The sequence below is a fragment of the Oenanthe melanoleuca genome, chromosome 11 (assembly GCF_029582105.1).
Source record: "Oenanthe melanoleuca isolate GR-GAL-2019-014 chromosome 11, OMel1.0, whole genome shotgun sequence".
Classification (NCBI taxonomy): Eukaryota; Metazoa; Chordata; class Aves; order Passeriformes; family Muscicapidae; genus Oenanthe; species Oenanthe melanoleuca.
The window spans coordinates 8,925,209-8,945,254 of NC_079345.1; the positions used below are offsets into that span (position 1 = coordinate 8,925,209).

General features: G+C 38.2%; 1 protein-coding gene and 1 long non-coding RNA gene across 6 annotated transcripts in view; one reads left to right on the forward strand and one right to left on the reverse strand.

Moving 5' to 3' along the window:
• Positions 1–529: 529 nt before the first annotated feature.
• LOC130257824 (uncharacterized) lies at positions 530–8,071 on the reverse strand. Its single transcript, XR_008841388.1, has 3 exons — positions 7,908–8,071; positions 6,756–6,869; positions 530–610 (listed from the first exon to the last, which is right to left on the reverse strand). It is a non-coding gene; the product is annotated as an uncharacterized LOC130257824 (long non-coding RNA).
• A 7,039-nt stretch (positions 8,072–15,110) lies between these two features.
• Positions 15,111–20,046, forward strand: part of ESRP2 (epithelial splicing regulatory protein 2) — a 42,331-nt gene continuing 37,395 nt past the window's right edge. For 4 of the 5 annotated variants that reach the window (XM_056500576.1, XM_056500578.1, XM_056500579.1 and 1 more), the window contains exons 1-3: positions 15,123–15,315; positions 15,605–15,757; positions 16,606–16,734. In XM_056500576.1, coding sequence (XP_056356551.1) covers positions 15,623–15,757; positions 16,606–16,734 — 264 coding nt within the window. In that variant the 5' untranslated portion in view covers positions 15,123–15,315; positions 15,605–15,622. Of the gene's footprint in view, positions 15,316–15,604; positions 15,758–16,605; positions 16,735–20,046 lie in introns of all 5 variants that reach the window. The other variant, XM_056500577.1, reaches the window with a different exon arrangement.

Below are 20,046 nucleotides of genomic sequence, written 5' to 3' on the forward strand. Positions count from 1 at the left end.
ACTATCTGAAAGTAACATTCATAATACATATGGTTGTGCATCTGAAAAGATCTGCCCTTCGCACAGTCAGGTTTTTGTGATATTCTGGGAAACAATGACTGACATTCTTGTTCAAGATCAATTTCTGTCTCAGGCACTGGTGGTATAAAAAAGTTTAAGGACGGTGATGTACTACTCTTTTTTCCTCAGCTTTTTCTGTGCTCTAGCTGTCACTCTTGAAAAATTTGAAAATGTAATATTCTAACGACCCAGAGGCTGCAGTAGTTGCCGTGGATATTTCAAAATACTTCTAAGTAGCTATGAGTGCCTGACCCATTAAGAATTTGGCTGCTTAGTGTCACTTTATTGTTTTGTGTCCTTCTGTACCTGCATCTGAAGTACATTACTGTTCTGTCTTTAGATCAATATGGTCTCTACTAAACTGACTAAAATGTATGCCACAGCACTTAAGCCGAGGAATTTCCTTAAGGAAGTCTGTGATTGCATTACTGTCACACTAAAGTATTTGTTTGAAGGACCCTGTAAGGGCAGGATATCGTGGTGATTCCTCTTCACAGCAGTACTTGTGAAAGCAGCTTACAGTTAAAATGGCATTTCTGGCCCCAGCCACCTGTCACGAAGAAAAAGTTGTGAAACTGTGACTTAGTTTAGCTAAAGAATAGTTAGGGAGTCAAGGCTTCTAAAAATTCCCCGGAAAACTGACTTGCCAAAACAAGTTCTAAACCCCCGATTAAAAACATCAAATCATCTTTTTACATTGTGTGAGTAATGAAAGGAGGGCTGCATTATGGCTTTGGCCAGTCTTATGGTTTGCTAAAAGGAGACTCTTTTTTTCTCCCTCCTGACTGTGGCCCCTCTGTTTAAGTAGTTCTGGCAGTAACAGCCTGGTTGGTGATCAAAAGGGGTTTTACTGGTGCATTAACAAGTGGTTTTGGTTCAGCCAGAGTCTGACCACAACTACAGCACATACAAAGAGATGGGATACCTAAAGCTGGGAAAAAGAAGTGTGGGGAAACAACAAGGGCTTCCCACTTCTGGCAATGCCAAGCTGTTAAACCAGCTTAGCTGCAGTATTTAACTTCAAAAATTATGTTCAGAAGCTTTACCTGAAAAGGTAAAATTTCAGATTTTTCTGAGCAGAGTTTAAGTTCAGAATTCAACTCAAAATTGCAGGTGGTCATATGAGCCTGTTGTCTTTTAATATCTCAATATTAAAGTTTTAGAAATTTTCCTTGGTTCAAGGATGCAATGAAACAAACACAAAGAGACTTAAACACCCTCAGCCAGTTTTGCAGTCATCTTATCATGCCCACTTCTTAGAGGAAAGTGAAAAGTGGCAGAGCAGTGCATCAGTTCAGTAAGAATTCAGCAGTTTCATAAATGCTAGTCCAGCATTCTCTCAGCAATGCTGCTGGGACTCTTGAATATGTTGTCACACGAGACCTGTTGATCTATACTGGGTGTGGAAACATTTTCTTTACTCTGAGGCTGAATAGGTCTTTGCCAGGCCAGCTATTCAAACATACTCCTGTGTTAGCTAGTTACAAGTCACACAATATATGAAAAATTGTTAGCTTTAGGCCACATGAGAGCTGAATTGTGTTTTCCTTCTGGATATAGCTTGACTACATGATCTACATAATAGAAAATGTTCAAGCAGAGGATGCTCTATTACTCAGCTGTGAGGGTTAAAAGTAATGATGTAAGCTACACTCAACAAATAAATTGACATTTATCATTTAATATACAGGCTGTAGTGTTTTTACTAACAGATACTGCTACTGCTGAAAGTTCTTATGGACTGTAAATTTTTCCTCTATTTTTGTGGTTTTGAGCTGTAGTTCATGTATAATATTCAGGTATTTTTCTTTTCTAACAAATTAAAATATTATTTTGTTCCACCTGCCTCATTGAGACAAACTGTACAGTGGTGCAGGAATATGTTTGTCCTCTTGCTTTGGATTTATTGTGCAGTCACTGCCCAAGAACATTTTCAATGGAGACCTAGTTCTGGGTGGGCTATAAAGAAAAATGTTTATTTAAAAAGGGAAAGGGAAAGGGGAAGAATATCCAAGGGCTCTTTGAGGCTTTTGTCTATCACCTCTATATTATGAAAGTCTTGTATTAGATTCCCACATGTCATTATTATATGTATATAAACATACATATTTTATACTTAAAATTGGATGAGTTTATTATCCTGTGGTTTTCTTTGTAGTGCAAAAGAAGTGTGAGACTTGTTACTGTTTGAACATGCCTACTGTAAGTTTCAGATACATCTACTTGTTTTGATATTCCTCTCCAGGGTAAAAAATACAAATTGGCCCAGAGAACACACAAATCTGGAGGGAAAGGGGAAAGTCTCATCATTGGCTAAAATTTGACTGTCATTTTCCCAGGACATTAAGGAGAATTATGAGAATTAATTTGAAGGAAGAAAAGAGAAAGAAGAGGCAAAAGCTGTTGTGCAATTCTGAGCAGAGATTTCTTTTATGATACTTTGTAAAAGAAGCAAAAGCTAGAATCTCTTCACATGAAGTTCATCATATAAGATTGACTTTGCAAGTCTGAATGGTGTTAGATGAGCTCAGTGATCCAACCATAAAAATAGTTGAGGTACAGCTTAAGGTTACCTCTACTATTTCTTGAACAACATACAAATTAAGATTTTTTTTTTTAATGAATACAGAGGAGAAAACTCAGCATGATGAGATGTTGATTCAGTTGATAGCACAGTTTATTTGAAGGCAAGGCAGTAACTGCAGAGCACTGCTCTGGAACACTGTCTCACTCCCATCTTCTAGAGCATCTCATGCAAGAGGTTCATAGTTACATGGCTGAACAGCTCTCTAGAGCACATTTGACTGGAGATCTGAGCATGTGTGGCCTTCTAGAGACTAAATGACAGTTATGTTCCATTAACATAATTCTACCCTTTAGAGTGGGCAAAGGACACAATTTTGGAAAGCTCAAAATGAAAATGAAGATAAGTACAACTAATGTCCTTAAAACCTGCAATCACTGCAGAGCTTTCTGTGGTGGAATAAAATGCATCTAAATATTGCAAAGGAATAGGTTACATTGAATATGACACTAGCAATGCATTCTTTATTTAGAATGGATCCAGAGTCCAGGAACTATGATATGGCTAATTGATATAAGAAGTAATGACAATAAATCTTTTGCTTTAACTTTCTACAGGAATTCACCCATGTTCTGCTCATGACTAGTAAATTAATTTTTACAAGCCCCAGGAGAGTCTTTTATTTGCTGACTTCTGTTGAGTCTGGTTAACAGGAAGCATTGTTGAACTTGAATGCAACAATTCAGCTCTGTGCTGAATGCTGCCTCCTCATCTGATACCTGTCATGTCCCAGTGAAACTTCTTGAGAAACTGTGCAAATACTAAGACATACCAAATCTTTTGCAGGAATGCAGTTTACATCACATTTGGAATTTTTGCATGCCTTAAAAGAAATTCAGTTGTGATCCAGCTTCTGACTAAAGCCTGATGCTGGAGTTGGCTTGTTAGCTTGTTATACACAGAATTGGTTTGTGTGCTCTTTATCAATGGTATTATATCCTCATCCCCTTCCAAAAGCCTTGTTGACAAAATGTCTTCTGAATTTTGGCTAAAATATAACTTCATGCTATTGTCAAGTGGAAGCAGATATCCCAGTCCTGAATCCTCAGAAAGTCTTCTGCCTCTTGTTATATCAAGGATATCAAACTGAAGCACAGGGACTACAACAGTGGCCATATTTTGGTGTGTGTACACAGAGGAAGGAGTAATGAAGAGAAAAAGAAAAGAGCTTATGCACTCCTCCTGCAATACCTGTTATTCATAACCAGCATACAAAAAAACTGCATTGAGTCAAGCAGTTCAGAAGTTATCCTTGCTGTTCTGACATGAACTTCATTTTATTAGGTGTTTAAGGTGTAGCCTTATGCAGAGTATATGGCAACAGCATCATCCAGATGGAAAGCAATTATTAAGGGCTACACAATGAGCAAGAGTTGCACAGCTATAGTAACTTCAGAGTGCTTAAACATGAAGGCACTGCTGGGAGGGGTGGAGGAAAAGTATCACAAAGAATCACTCATGTGGAAGGAGCATGTTTCTCCTATGCAGTCATTCCTAAAAAAGGCCATATCTACTGCTGGTAGGAAAATGATAGAGTCACACTGAAATAAACGTGAAATTAAGTATAAATGGCCTTATAGCAGATGCAAATTTCAAACTACTAAGGCAGTTTTTCTTTGAAGTATTGCTTCCTTGCAGAGCAGTGAGAGACAGTAACAACTATGTTGTGTGAAATGATGTGTGAAATATATATTCAATTTATATTTGTAATACTATTGTGGGGAACCTGTGATCTCTACAGACATTTGATTATTCTGCATTGCTGTGTACTCAGCTCATGTTCTGTATTTTCAGATACTTGAGACTAAGATAGAAAAATATGAACTAAAAGAAGATTAAAGAAGTCAGAAATGCTAATCAAGAACAGATGAAGTATATGCCTTTGGCCCAAACTTGAAAACTCTGAGGGAACAGAAAGGTGAGGAATGAAAATGAATATGTTACAAAGGAGCTATGTATATGTACATGTAGATGTACATCCATATTTGTTTGTAATGTGGGATCATCATCAGTTTTGATGAGCTTGCTATCCAAATGTTAATGTCTTGTTTGAAAGATGTATTTTATTTAGTAAATAGATTAGGAAACTGAACTTTAATATTTTGATTCATTGAAATTTGATGTTGGAGCCATTGAAGCAGTTCAAGCAGTCTATGTCTTTATTCTCTAAAGGGCTAAAGAAACAAATAGATCCCTGAGCTCTGATTTTCCTTCATGTACAAACAATGCTCTTGAAATTACTGTCTTTTGTCTCAGTCAAGGAGAGTAGATCAAATAAACTCCTCAGTGTTTCATGCCCATACTAATTTTTCTTGATACATTACAACATCTTGAAACATATTTTCTTTTTCCATATTAAAGGTAGCAAGTGTGGTTTTATGAGTTTAAGAGCATTCCAGGGCCCATCCTTTCCCTCAGTATTCCTAAACCGTTTTACAAACCATCATGACCAATGCTAGACCAAGCTCCCTGTTGAAATGTGGCAAATGCTTTTTGTCCTCTGGGCTTGCTTGTGTTGTGGAAAGGCACATGAAGATAGAAGAGAGCCCATTTTATGTTAAATAGCAATATTTGACAATGGATATTTGTTGTCCAAGAACCAGGAACTGTGGGTGTGACTTGCAGAACTCTTGGTTTAGTAATCCCTTTTCCTGAAAGGGACTTAACTGTTTTTGTCAGTTGTCATACACTATTTTTATTCAGCTGAGACTGTAATCCTGCCTGCTTAATCCCCATATTACCAGTCCCTTATCCTTTATGATTTTTCTAAGGAAGGGGTGTTTTCTCTTCTGCATGTGAGAAAAACACAAATCTTTCTGATGCAGCATATTGTCCACAGAACAATGAAGATGTTACTGTATGACTCTGGATATATATAGATTATAGTAGTTTTGTAAATCCTTTTGAGCCTGGCCTTGAGTAAGGTAACTAATCCCAGTTAGAGGGTATTGCTTCACATGAAATCCTTGCAGAGCTGTGGAATCTATTCCCCCACACCAGCTGTCCAGGCTGTTTGCCTCCTGGCTGCTACTACAGATAAACTGTGCAAATAAATGAAACTGGCAGTTACTTTACACCCACTAGTTTAGTTTCATTATGTGTATGCTCACAAGCTCCTTCTCTGCCCCCCAATAATGTATTTGGAGACTGCTGTTCCTTTCAAACAATGAAACTGCATGCTCAAATGCATTGTCTGCTCCTTGTAGTGCTTTGAGGCCTGTGCAACAAGTTCTAAGTCTTCAAGTGAGAATCCTTTCCCTCTGCCTTTGAGTCTACATCATTCTAATGTGCACTGCAGCTTTCATTCTCAAAAAAAAAAAAAAAAAAAAAAAAGTAACTTTTATTCCAAATTTTTGATTTTCCACTGTTGCCTGTATCTTTCTGTATAGAAATCCTAAAGGAAACCTGCACTAAGATCCTGTTGATTTTCTGTCCTTTCTTAGAAATGCTGAGAATACAAAATACTTTCATGCCCATGAACCAGAGGACTCTGATTAAGTTCCCACAGAATACAATTACTCACACCTACTCCACCTCACTGCTGTGCCAGTAACCATATCTTATTAATCATCCCTACTATTCACCCAAGCCTTAGAAGCTGTTATCATTTGTAACATCAGGAAAACTGTAAGAAGAGTTAAGTGGAGTCTGAAGTCCCATTTGCAGGATGCAGTGACAAAAAAAACCAAAAGATAGTTTTATACTCTGCATCAGACAGATGGATAAAGAGAGAAATCTATGAAACTGTGGGACTGATTCATCAGTAAGAAGGTTTCTGATATGAATGTCCTGTGCTTTAGGCATTTTCAGACACCTTAATTTTCAGCAATGAGTTCTGTGCTTAAATTTGTTTTATAGTACTGAATGTGTGTATTTAAAAGTTGTTTCTTTAAGTAAACTATGTTAAAAGCCCCAAACAAACAGCAAACACAACTTCCTGTGATTTATGTAAATACTGAGCATCAACAGGACTGACAAATCCTTCTGTATAATATTTTAAATTACAGATGAAGCAGAAAAAGGAGGATGCAAGTAGTCTAGCAATTACACCACGGTGCTGCCTCAGAACACAGAGGGTTGTTTACATGTATTACAAATAATGAACCCTTACCCCGTGTGCTGGAGCTACCAGTCAGCCTACAGCATCTCTACCAGCCTAGAGGGATTTCAGAGGAACCCACCAATTCATTTTCTTGTAGTCACAAAGCAGCCACCAATGGAAGCTCTGGATTCAAACAGATGAAAGGGTAAGAAACATATTATCACCATCCCAAAGATTGAATTCTTCTGGAAAATACATCTCATGGTAAACACTTCCCCAAGACCTTGTGTGAACTATTGAACAAGAGTACAAAGTCAGGTGGCTTTGCCAGCCAGGCAAGATCTTAAGATGTTTGTTTTTTTAACCTCCAATTATCTCTCTGGAGTAGAGGAGACTGCTTTTAAAGCTGCACAGAGCAGGAAGTGCTAAGTATATCCATAAAGGTGTGGCTTAGCTCCCTAGCAATTCCTTGGCAACAGGGACTGCTAGCCCTAAGTAAAACAAACAGGCTTTGTGGAAATCAAAAGTTGAGAATGCAAGATGTTCACATCTCTTTGATTAAAACAGCCAATCTTTGATTGAAGGTGGTGGGCTCCCCCCTGTTCCCCTAAACCAAACAGATTCACAAGGTTTGGACAGGTAAATCTTGTGCTTTTGATAACAGTGCAAAATATAAAATGTTTTTCAAGTCAGTTTTGCAAGATGTGTTGTGAGAAAAGGAGAAATTTACACATTAATTTATCAAAAACGTGATGTTTTATGCATCCTCTGATAGGGTTTCCTGCATAGATAGAATGTAATCCAGAGTTCTGAAGACACAGGAAGATCTCACAATCTTACATCTTATGTCTGTATAAAGTAGGTGTGAAATGCTGCCCAGCGTGACTCGTGTGACAATGACAGCAGGCCTGACTGCCCTTAGCGAGGCTGCAGGTGTTCAACGGTGCCTGACCTAGAAAAGCTTGATGTGCCCTAAAGCCATGGATTAATGAAGTACCCCTTTTGTTTCCCATTCCCAGGAGTCACTGTCTTGTTTTTGGCAGGGTGACTGAACCGAATGAGCGAATGACTCCACTTTAGAGAACAGAGGAGCAGATTGGACTCCTCAGCCTCCCTCCTCACACAAAGAAGGGCACTAGAGCCTGGAAAGAAGTAGTTTAAAGTTAATTATGTCCTTGCCATCTACTTCACCCGGAGCCGGAGCGTTATTGGTGCACTCACCCGAGTCACTGCAGAGCCACTCCCAGAATGTGCCAGCTAACTTCCTCTCATGTGCCCCAGGGCTCTTTTTCTTTTCCTCACCACCATGTATTTCAGTGTAGAAAAGGCAAAATCTTAATGTATGTTAACTGTGTCGCACCATGACTGAAATAATTACTGGAGGAAAACAAGGAATGGCTGAACACAAGGTGACATTTCCTGTCAAACAAGGGTGTGCCACATTAGCAGAGGGCTGTGGAAAGGAGGTGGGGTACAACTGGCAGTTATGAAACAGCTCTGTCAGGGTATATTATCACAACTCCAGCTTGCTGCAAAGGGAATTGCAGCTGCTTGCATGTGCTTGGTTATTATCTGTGCTTATAAAGCAATTCTATTGCTGTTAAGTGATAAAATGCACTGAATTGCATCATATGGCGCCTTAAAATTTCTACAGTATGCCAAAAGGAATAATCTAGGTATACCTGTCTTCTCTCTGTCTGAATACACTTACTGACTGTGCAACATGTTTCTTTGAGAATATTTATTCTCAGGAACAGTATCACCCCCCTGTATCAGCTAGATGTATCTGTAAGGACACAACTTCTATCTTACCTCCAGTGTGTAAGATCCAGCATCATAGCCAAAGAAGAAAGATACTTGTTTAATCATGATCGGGGTTAAAGTGACAAGAGCATTTGTTGAATAGAACAAGGAAATTTATTTGAGTGAGGATCTGATGGCTCTACTGACATGACTGTAACTATATAATATATTTCAATGTGAATTACAGCCTTCCATGAAAGCAATTACATTTTGAGGTGCTGTAGAAAAAAAATCAGTTTATTTTGCAAAAGCTATAGTTGTCTTATCAAGCTGCAAATGGTAGAGTAGAAAATAAACTCATCTAATCTTCCTTGAAATTGGCATTAGTCCTGCTAGAGGCTGGTAGTCATGAGTCAGACAAGACTTTTTAAAGAACTTGTACTTTCAAGACGGGACAGTGAAAACAGAAACAGAAATAAAAAAAAAAAAATGAGAGTTCTGCTACTTCTTTGTGTTGGATAGAATAGGACACAGGGTGTGTTTGAAATCCCCTTGTCATAGGTATGAAACAATTGCTGGTAGAAGTGAAGCAAAATAACCATAACCAAGATGAAAGATCAGGAAATCATTGAATGATAGGTCCTATCATGTCTATTTTGGATGCACATAATTGCATTCATAAATTTATTATACAGATTATACATTTAGAAGAAATGTTTTTAAAACTCAAGTACTTCAACAGGTGGTTAAGTTTTGCTTATGTTTTGCATTTATATTTTACTTCTGTTTATACTGTGATGAGAAAAAGAAGTGTATTAGCATATCTGTATGTGGAACAAGTTTAATTAAATTCTAATGAAGAAACAGGTTAAATATTAGAGTAGTTAAATGAAATGGTAATAAAATATTATAGGAACACACCTTCCTTTTTTATTAAGGTTTTTATGCCAGCTGAGAGCTTGTGGTACAATCTGAATAAGCAGAGAGAGATTAGTAATTTCTGCCAAAATAATCTTGTGAGAGAGCCCAGTATCAACCAGTTTTTAGTAAAGCTTGAGAAGATGTAAGCAGCATAAATTCATCATTAATTGTGTAAACTTTACAGTTGTTTTTCATCTAATAACCTGGGGTTCCAGTATACCATTGTTTGTATTTGATGATCAGTTATTTCCTCTGCTATACTGCAGCACTGATTCTCAACTCTCAGTAAGTGAGAGCAGTGTGGAGCATGCAGATCTTCTGATGTAGGTAATGCCCTTTACATTTCTTATGTTGTCTATTTGTTTTTAGTGTTTACATGCAAAGGTGATTGGAAATGGATGACTGGAATGCAATGCTCCAGATGGCTGTGGCCACTTCTCACTCTGAAACATCAGTGATTTTGTGGTTCAGTGAACAGCTGAGAACTTTCTAGCTGTGCAGTGTGAATGCAGTTTTGTGTGTGGGAATATGACAGGCTGAATATCATTGATTCATTGAAGGAGTGTTGCAAAAAATTTCTCTAAGGGTAAAGCACTACTGAATTTCCTGTCTTGCTACTGCTATGATTGGAAGTCTCTGAGTTGGTCTGTTAAATATAAAGTACCAAATGGCCCAAATTGAATGCTTTATGTAGACATTAGGTTCATTCTCATTTACTGTTATGAGGAGTTAAATTCTTGATCTTTTCCCAAGAGGATATAGCTTTATCCTGTTGAACCATAAATGTGTAATTTTAAATTTTGTTGTTTGTAAATTCAGAAGATGATTCTATTTAATAGAATGTAAATTCTAGTGAAAAACAGAGCCCATTTTGACTTTTAGCTATTGCAGTGGATAGTGTTATCAATTTATGGTTTTACTTCTTTCACTAGGGTAATAGTGATGGTAGCAAGGATGTTGGCAATGGAATTTCTTTCCTTTATATCTTATGTAACAAATAATTCACTAGATTAACTTTATTATTAAAAAGCAATTTTTTTACTGTTGGGTATTCTGCCACACTGACAGATGTGGAAACTCCTATATCCTTTCAATGAGCTAAGAGGGAATGGGTTAGTATATAGAATTGTTTTGATCTAAGACTGAACATCAGCCTTGTTTAAAAACCTGCCACAAAAAGGATATTTTCCTTTGAATTTTCTTTCTCATATTATACTATACCTGAGACTAGTAAAAAAAATAAACAATTGCAACAAATTTATTTAGGCTGGTTGTAAAGGCAATAAAGCTTTGCACAAAGTCAATTTTGAATCACAGGTAAGGTAGATTGAAAGGGTAAGGAAGTACTTGCATATTCATCTCATTAGGTAACAGGAATTGTATCACATGGCTTGTCTAACTTACCACAGCTTAAAGATCCTGTCTCAACTAGTTGCAGTGAATTATTTAAAAATTTAGCAGTGAGATCAGATTGGCAACCAGGAGGAAGTTTCTCATCAGCAATGATGTGCAGCACTGGAATGGGTCATCCATGGAGGTTTCTAAATCACAGCTGGACTGTGACAAAATACTGGCTGGTTGAATGTAGTGCTGGCAGTAAGCCAGCATTGGACAAGAGGGTTTGCAGAGGTCCCTGTCAGCAATAATTTCAGTGATTCTAAGTCCAGAAAACTGTTCATTAAATTATTTGACAGACAGCATTACTTTCAATCTTAAAACAAAAAAAAAGGAAATTCAGCTTATTTGTTGTAAACTTATTATTAACTTTGATGTAAAGCTATAATAATATTTATGAAAGAGACTACTATGCTTGCACATTTGATCTGTCTACTGGTTTGGTGGAAAGGTAAATGCTTAGCTTTTCAAAAGCCTGGTAAGTGTGATCTTGGCTAAACAGCTCATACCAATACTCCAATGGGAACTGAGCACATATAAAACCTTTGTAGGATTTAACCACTCCATTGACTGTTATCTCATACAGAAGAGAAGCTATGTAAAATAAGAGAAGTAATTCCATTTATATTTATCTTGTCTAGTCACCAATTTTATGTTTTAACTTACCTTTAAGCCAATAGAAATAAATTCCAACTGGTACAGGATTCTAAGTGAATGCTTCCAGTGTGGCTTGATGGTGCTGGTATCTGCAGGGTAACAATCCATCAGAACCACAGTTCTGAAGCTCTTCTGCAGATTGCTGAGCTTTTGTGGATATCTCAATGGAAATTATTTCAAGGCTTCTACAGTGCATTGTAATCATGGCACACCTACCTGGCAGACCAAAAAATCAGATCTCTCCAAACTTCTGGGCAGCAATCAAAGAACACTCCTAAGCACTTGATCCCATGCCTTTTCCCACTCATTTGCTGTTAAAGAGAGGATGCCAGATAATTCTTTACATATGGGTTTATTTTCAGGAGTTACAGTAAGCTCCTCCTTCAGCAAATATTGCTACATTATATTATAAACCAATCCAGGAGCCAAGGACTGAATGGGTCTGAAATCTAAATGTCTTCTCTTACAAATCTTACATCACTTACAAATCTTTTACTTCTAGTGCCATTTCAGTTTGGAGATGCTGAGGCATGCAAAGAATTTACTACTATCCTTATTGTGCAGAGAAATACCAAGGTTCCATATTTATTCCTTTTAATATCTCTGTTTCTCAAAATCATAGGAAAAAATACAGCTAGAAGAGCTCTGGACATCTTTTGGTGCACATCCTTGTCCTGCCACTGTCACCAATTTTGAAATTAGACCAAACTTTAAAGTTAATTCACTTTTTTCAGGGTATTTTGAACCATTTTAGAAGGTTAAATAGAATCATCATTTTCCTCCTTTCCTCCATTTTAAGAATGAAAATTCCACTAGAGATTTACCTATTGCAAACACAATGGTTTTAATGAATCTCTTCAGTGTTCTCAAGTGCTCTAACTGTAAAACTGATCTATTTTAAAGAAACAGAATAATCACAGTACTGAGCTACCATAACAATGAATGTCCATCTTTAAAACTTTTCTTTTCCACCCAGTTACATTTATGGGACATTATCCTCCTATGGAGCCTACAAAGAAATACCTCTATAAATATGCCTGCCAGGATTAAAGCTAAAGGTGAGCAATAACTCTTTATTTCAGCAAGATCTTGGTTACAAATTAACTTTTTTATGCTCAGTGTACAAGGGCTTGTCACATATGTTTTTCAGGAACTGGATCCTGTTGCTGTTCTGTTGAGACATACAATGTCATTCCTCTAGATTTTCTAGATCAATAAATTGCTAGTATATTTCAGGGCAGAGAATGGGAGGGTTGTGGATAGAAGATGAATGAAAAGCCAATTGCATAATCTGATAACTTTGAAATGTGTGATATTGCATTTATTTAAGGATTTTTAAAAGACATTTTAGAATATGTTTTAATTTAATTTAGCTAGAATGGCTCAGATAAATTAGTAACAGAAGAATTATATGATTTAAGATTGTCTAAAAGTAGAAACCAGATGGGCCTTCTGTGAAGAGAACCTACATTTTGTGAGATGAGCTTATATAATTTTAAAAAGCATAGAAGCTTTTGAGCTCACCAGCCTTTGATACCATGTGTAGATTTCAAATAAGTTTTCAAGGGTCTTTGACATTGATTTGAGGAGGACTTCTTTAATCTAACATGTTGCTCTAAGTGAATTACAATCCTTTTTCTACCAGTACATATGTATTGGCATTCTCTGAGCCAGTTCATTGGAGCCTGTGAGTGTATGTGCCAACCTGGCCAAGAATTTATCATGGGTATGATCTCTTATAGAAATCTGCTGATTAAAATCCCATTGTGTATGAAGGACTCACATATTAGTGCTACAAAATGACATTCTCATGAAGACAGCTAAATTGAAACAGCCTGGTATCTTTTCTGTGAACATAGCTACAGTTAAAATGTGTATTTACACTTAATCTGTGTTTACACTTATCTGTACAAACACTGCCTCTCTCCAAACACCCCCATCCATGGATATGTGTGAGTTTGGGAGGGGGAGAACAGGTTTGGAAAAGAGGAACAGTTCTCACACTTGCAGTTAATGCATTGTTATGGTTCTTATTACAGACTTCAGGGATAAGAACCATCCCATGCTCAATAAGTCTGTCACACTGATTCATTGCCACTTTATCCAAAGGATGTAACTAACCAAAAGAAATAGAAATGGGGTTTTGTTCTACCAAAGACTTCTAGAAATGCATTGGCAGAGGAAAATACAGCTGTAGCATAAATTCAGCAATGGTAGAAAATACAATGCTGAAAACATTTTGAATATATAAATATATATATGTTACAGATTAAAGTTTTCATCTCTGTTCAGGGATTTGCCCTTTCTGTAACAATGGATTTTCAGGATTGTTTCTCAGGAAACTGCATGAGCTGCAAAGACAACAGCTGAGAGGTCTTTAACTGTCTTGTGATGTTCAATGAGATGCACCTGTACAAGGTTTCCTGCATGGCCTCTGTCAGGTAAATACTTGTAACACACGAATTCTAAGATACTTCACATTGGAAAGCATCCTTGAACTGTAATTTATTTCCACTGAAATAAATGGAATTAGTCTTGCTGGTGGTGTTAGCATGGGGAACCAGTGTTTGTTGGAGGGAGCTCCACAATAACGGCTATAATTAATCAATTATAAAATGGGAATGTTAAAAGAAGATGAGAAAATATGATTTAATAATTTAAGCCATCAAATATTCAGAGTAAAATGGCCAGATCTGCATTTTCCCAGGATAGACATCATTAGCTAATAGCAGCACCAATTTTCATTCAGTAAAAACTTTATTTCAACACAACACTAATATTGAAGTATAAACTGAAGAATTAATTAAACAAAAGAAAAATTTTGACTAGTCTAACTTGCAGCATTTGGCCTTTAAAAATCATTAGTAACTCATCAGTGGTGTCAATAGGAAAAAATACTTTCAAAAGAGTTTAGAAGCCTTTTGATCTTTTTTCCTCTTTAAAATCAATTTAAGTTTTACAATATCTCTGAAAATTTTGTCAGTCCCCGATGTCACAAACATTGTTGCTGCTGCTGCTGTTGAGCAGGAGTGTTTTCACAGCAGCTAAACTAGGTGGTGCTTTCCCATTGTAGTCTCACCAGTGAAACAGAAGAGAGGAGTGGAGAAAAGTTTCCCATCTTGTACTGCAGTTAACTCCCAGTTCCTTATTGAAAAGCTGTAGTAGGAAAATGCAGGTCTTTATACTGTGTTTTTGCAAAAGTGCCTAGATACATCATTCTCAAAAAAAAAAAAAAAAAAAGTTTTACTAAGATCCATCTTTACAAACTATATGAAGCATAGGGCCTAAACTGCGAAGTACTCTCTGCCTGTAACATCCTTTAAAAATCCTTGTGGAATACTACACTTTCATTACACATTAACATTGGTGTCGGTAGCTGGGAACACACACAGCAACGTGCACAAAAGAAGCAGCTAAAGACTTTTCTTTGGTGGAATTCAATGCTGTGGTAAATTCTGTTGTAGCAAGTGTGCTGGTACTGCTCAGATTGCCCCGACGCGGGCGCGGGTGCGAGCGCGCAGAGCGGGCGGGATCCGCTGGGCTGAAAGCAGGTACGGGCACTTCCTGCAGGCAGAATTAAAGAGAGAAAGGGAGTTTGCCTTGCTCTCCTTCAAAAACCAATCAGGCCAGATCAGCCAGGCGTTGATTCTCCCTCCGTCCCTCCTACACCTTTTCCAGAGGCCCAATGGCCTTGTCCCACTGGGAGATTGACTAGAGTCACATGAGCTGCACCAAGGGCAGGTAACTCAGGAGAGGGGAAGGGGAAGAGGGAAGGGAGAAAAAAAAAAAGAGAGAGAGAAAAAAAAAGCCCAAGCCCAGACTGAGCTTCTGCCATGATGTCAGAGGGAAAGAAACCCACAGCTTGCTAATTTCACCTCCCAATCGGCCCCGGGAAGGAGATCACCGGGAACAGGTAGAGATGGGAGCTTGCTTTCTCCATGTTTTTTGTTGTTTTTTTTTTTTTTTTTTTTCCCCTCAAACACCCAATCTACTAAATAGCTCTTTCTCTTTTCTTTATATTGTGACTCCTCGTTCGCTCCTTTTCCCTTTGATTACTTGGAGGTAGGGGGTGAGCCTTGTGGGATTTTTTGGTTTTATTTTTTTTTCTTGTTTGTTACTGTGTCTTTCTTTTGCATTTTTTTTCCTCTCTTCTTTTTTTTTTTTTTTTTTTTTTTTTTTTTGACCTCTGCTTTTGATTGTAGTTGTTTCCCCCTGTGGTCATGACGGCTTCGCACAGTGACTCTTTGGTGGTGTTGTTTGGGGCAACAGCTGGTGCATATGGGGCTAAACTGGGTTCGGATGAGAGGGAACTAATTCTCTTGGTGTGGCAAGTTGTGGATCTACACAGCAAGAAGGTATGGCTTCGATATCCGGGGCGAGGGCGCGTTTCGGCGCGGGGCGAGCGGGCAGCGCCGGCCGCTCGCCGCCCGCCGGAGCCGTTTGTTCATTTCACAAATGCACCGAGGGAGGGGAGGCGCGGGGCCGCTGCCTCGGGAGCTCCTTCTGTTCCGTCTGCAGGGAAGAAGTCACTTTTAAAGGAAGTTTGGCCGCTTCCACACCCCACTGCCCCGTCCGTCTTAAATCATGAGCGGCTTCGAGGATGCCTACGGATTTTTGAAGCTTTAAAACAAAAAGCTGCCCCGGGTGGCTCCGAGCGTGCTCGCTCCCCTGGGAGCCGGCTCATGCTCACCGTTGGACCCTTTGGGCCTGCTTTTTGTTTGTTTAACCAATGTTTGGATAACCTTTAAGAGAATATTGACTTCTTTTAATTTTTAGGCCAACCTAAAATCTTTTTCCTCCCCAAAAGCCCTATCTATCTTAAGTAACCCCCTAGAGATGAAGGGCTTTGATAAAACAAACAGGACTATCAATTTCATTAGTGGATTAATGAAACTGCCTTAATATTAAATGATCTTCCCTTCGCACTTAACAACTCCCGTAAAAGTCGGTGCTGACTGCAAAAGGTCTGCCATGAAAATGGGCTCGGATGCTCCGAAGCAGAGAGCGTGGCTCTCCGGGGTGGGAGGGAGAGAAACCGCGGCCAAAGGTTTCGATTTGTGAAATAGACAAATGCGTTTTCTCCTGGCATTTTTCGGGAGGTGATACTGCACCTTTCTGATTTTTCCGCAGTCTCAACACATTGCTATACAGAGCTAATTCGATTGTTCCTCACTTTTGTCCATAATTTCTTAAATGTTTTTAGGTAGGGACACTACACAAATCCCTGGTGAAAGCAGACAACTTGGACTTAAGTGACCAGTGTCGCGAAGTCAGTGGCTTAACACCAGAGGGACTGGGCAAAGCTGAACCACTGGACCGGGTTCTTCAACAGGTGAGGTGCTGCTTTTGGGAGCAGGGGCTCCTCGGGGTGAAGCCTGTGAACGAGATTCAATGGATTTGAAAGAGGAAATAGACTTTAGTTTTGCCGTTCATTTTGAAATCAGTAGCAAGTTTTCATGTTTGTTTATAACTTAAGCCAAAAGAGACCCGAACCATTTGAAATGGGAACTCCATAATTCTGAAACAGTTATGTGTGATACCAGAGTATTTAAGCTGATGCTATATATCCTTGGAAGATCTGACTTCTGGTTGTTTTGATGGGTCTACTTTTATTCCAAGCTTTTCTTAAGCTTTAAAAGTGTAGGCCAGTAAGAGTACTGCTGAATAAAGCAGTGCTAATCAAACTTTCAGCCTTCACATGGTACGTTCTAATCTAGAGGTTTACTGCTCTAATCTATATAAAAAACTTTTCCTTATTTGTTATTTTCACAATCAGCTGAAATCTTCAAAACCTTTCATGTAACATCAGATATGCTTGTTGTGTATCACTCTTTTCCAGATGAGCTAATGACTGAATTTAAAATTGATTTGGTTTGATTTTTTTTTTCTGATTTCTGTAGTTTTGCTCTTTGGCTCATTTACTTTTGCACTGAGACAATAAATCTAAAATTTATATGGTACTTACAGCTCAAGAGGATTTAAGTTACTTAAAAAAAATGTTGTACAAATAGTGTATACATAATGCAGTTCCCAAAAGTTTGCTTGCTTTGACTGTCGTTTCTAAGCACAAAATGTGCTTGAATGGAAAAATACAATAGTACATTTTTGTGTAACATATAAACCTGGCTTTCCACACCTTGTCTGAATCATTCGTAGGTGTGTTTCAGCAAGAAACTTGCTTAGGCAGTAGAACAGGTTCATGTTGCTGTAACTTCTGGTGACACAGATAACTTGGCAGACTTGGTCCTAACTCTCTTTGATACTGCATGGTTAGCACTACACACTGGAGTGTCTTTGAACACTTAATTTCTGTGCAGCTTAAAATTTGCCAGCATTGACTGCAGTGGTATTTGTTCTACTTGCATTTGTTTTGCTGGACCAATGCTGGACCGAGAGGTGATTTTCTTTCTTTCTTTTTTTTTTTTTTTTTTTTTTTTTAAAGCTCTATTATAACCCCTGAGAAAATGTGCAGCTGCAGGTTTGATCTTGTCCCAGATCTTGCACTAAAGACATCTGGAACAGCTTAGCCTAGTACACTCTGTTTACCTTTATAACAGACACACTTTAATTATACTCAATACTTTATGAGAGATTGTATCTTATTGCTGTAAATTGCACTGTAGGTGGGTCTGCTTTAGCAAATGAAAGGAAATACTACCTTTGTGTGTAGGTGGGTAGAGACTCTTGAAAAACAACAATTTTTTTCCTTTTTGTTTGCATATCTATGCAACTAAATAATGATTTTGCTGTTAATTGTTGGATTCCAGTTATGATGTGGCCAGTTCCATCATAAGTCTTCTGGAACACACCTTACATAAACTCTTTTCCCTTCCCCTCTGTGTCCTGACTCCTGTGGGAATTAGGAGAGAATCAATTCAACTTTCCACTTGCATTGGTGGCAAACAGCAAAACTCTATATTCCTTAATAGTAGATCCTTTTCTGCATTTTGAAGACAAGTCCATGGGATATTTTAATTGCATCATATATTTTAAGGATGAGTCAGGTGACAACATATACAGGGTTTTTTTCTTTCTCAGTTAAGCATTTTGATTAGCAAAAGCAACAGGTAGTTGAAGTGGTTATTTGAAAAGCAGGAGGAAAGGGAAGTAGACTTGTACCTTGATTTGAGATAATGTTATAGAGTATGTGAAATTAGCTCTCCACACCCTGCCAGGATTGTGGTAGAAAATTGATGATGCAGCTGAAAATTGCTCACCTTAGCACATATCTCAATCATGTAAATGAAAGTTTTGGTGCCTGCTTCTGTTTTTTGCCTTGGATTCCCAGTCTCTACACGTAGAGGGAAGTGAGAATCACTGAGCACAAATCCATTGTAACTTTTATCCATGCTTCAGAGGCTTCTTTCAACTTCAAACATTCTGTGGTTCTGAATCAGTGATTTGTAGCTGGTAAACAGTAGATCAGCCTCTGTAGGTCTGGAGTTATTTCCCTGACCACAGAAAGTCTCCTATTGCTGTGTAGCTCACTTTCCAGCAATGATGGGGTCTACCAAAGGCCTGTAATCAGTGCTCAAGTCTTTACCCTCCTTTTAACCAGTCACTTCATCAAATGATGCTTCATTTCAATTTTACTTCATATTCTTAAAATGTTACATCTTGCACAGCTTACTATTTGAGTTTCTCAAGAAATATTCTGAAATAAGGTTCCTTATCAATAAGTTTTGGTTGTTGTAATTTCACAAGATAAGCTCCTGAAGCACAGTGCCCTCAAATAACCAAGCTTTTTGCTGCAGTGTATGCTCTGTTTTGTTGCAATGTTTTAAACATTGTGCTTGTCCAGGGTAACAAGCATTTGATTCCACAGGCACTACTGCCTGATCCATCTGTATTTTCTCATGGGTGATGTGCAATGTTGTGATAGCTTTCCTTTGTGGGAGTGGAGTAGGTACAAATGTCAGGGAAATAGTTACCTGAAGTCATAAAATGTGTGCCCTTTGGGGGGCACCTTGTTTGATGCATTTAGTTCCAAATAACTTTACCTCTGATGTGAGACTAGAAATGGTGAACTCACAGCTGAGATGTTGCAGAATGCTACTGAGTAGAAAACTGTGAGGATTTTTATTTAACAAAATAAGTGAGAGATCTCTTGTTCAAGTGTGTATTTGGAAGTGTCTTGAGCCTGTGATCTAAGCCTCTAAACATGCATCAGGTACACCCCTTACCAAGGGGAATAGTTTTCTTCCTGCATGACTGGGGCATTCTTGCCAGGTTTCATTGTTCAGATCCTCAAATCACACGACTAGCTTATTTAGCATGTTATTTCTATTCTAGTTAACTCCTGTAGCTTTATAGTTTCCCACTTTGCAAGCTCTTAAGGGAGAGCAATTATTCTCAGGTTGCTCTCTGAAACCTTGCAGGAATGGAACCTTGCTTTTAAAGAGCAAAACCAAAATGAACTTTGCCTTTCTCTCAGCCCCATTACTCTGTCATCAAAAAGCTGACAACCTCATGTGCTTCTCTGATTGTTGCCACGGGGGCTCTAAGTTAAAGATCCCTTATGAAGTTGAAAGTGTTGTGGATTACTTAATCCCTCCCATACAGAAAACCTGGCTGAATCAGCATGACTTGCCTTAAGACATGTTACTTTCCTTTTGCAAAGCAGTATTTGCATGTCTTCCTGACA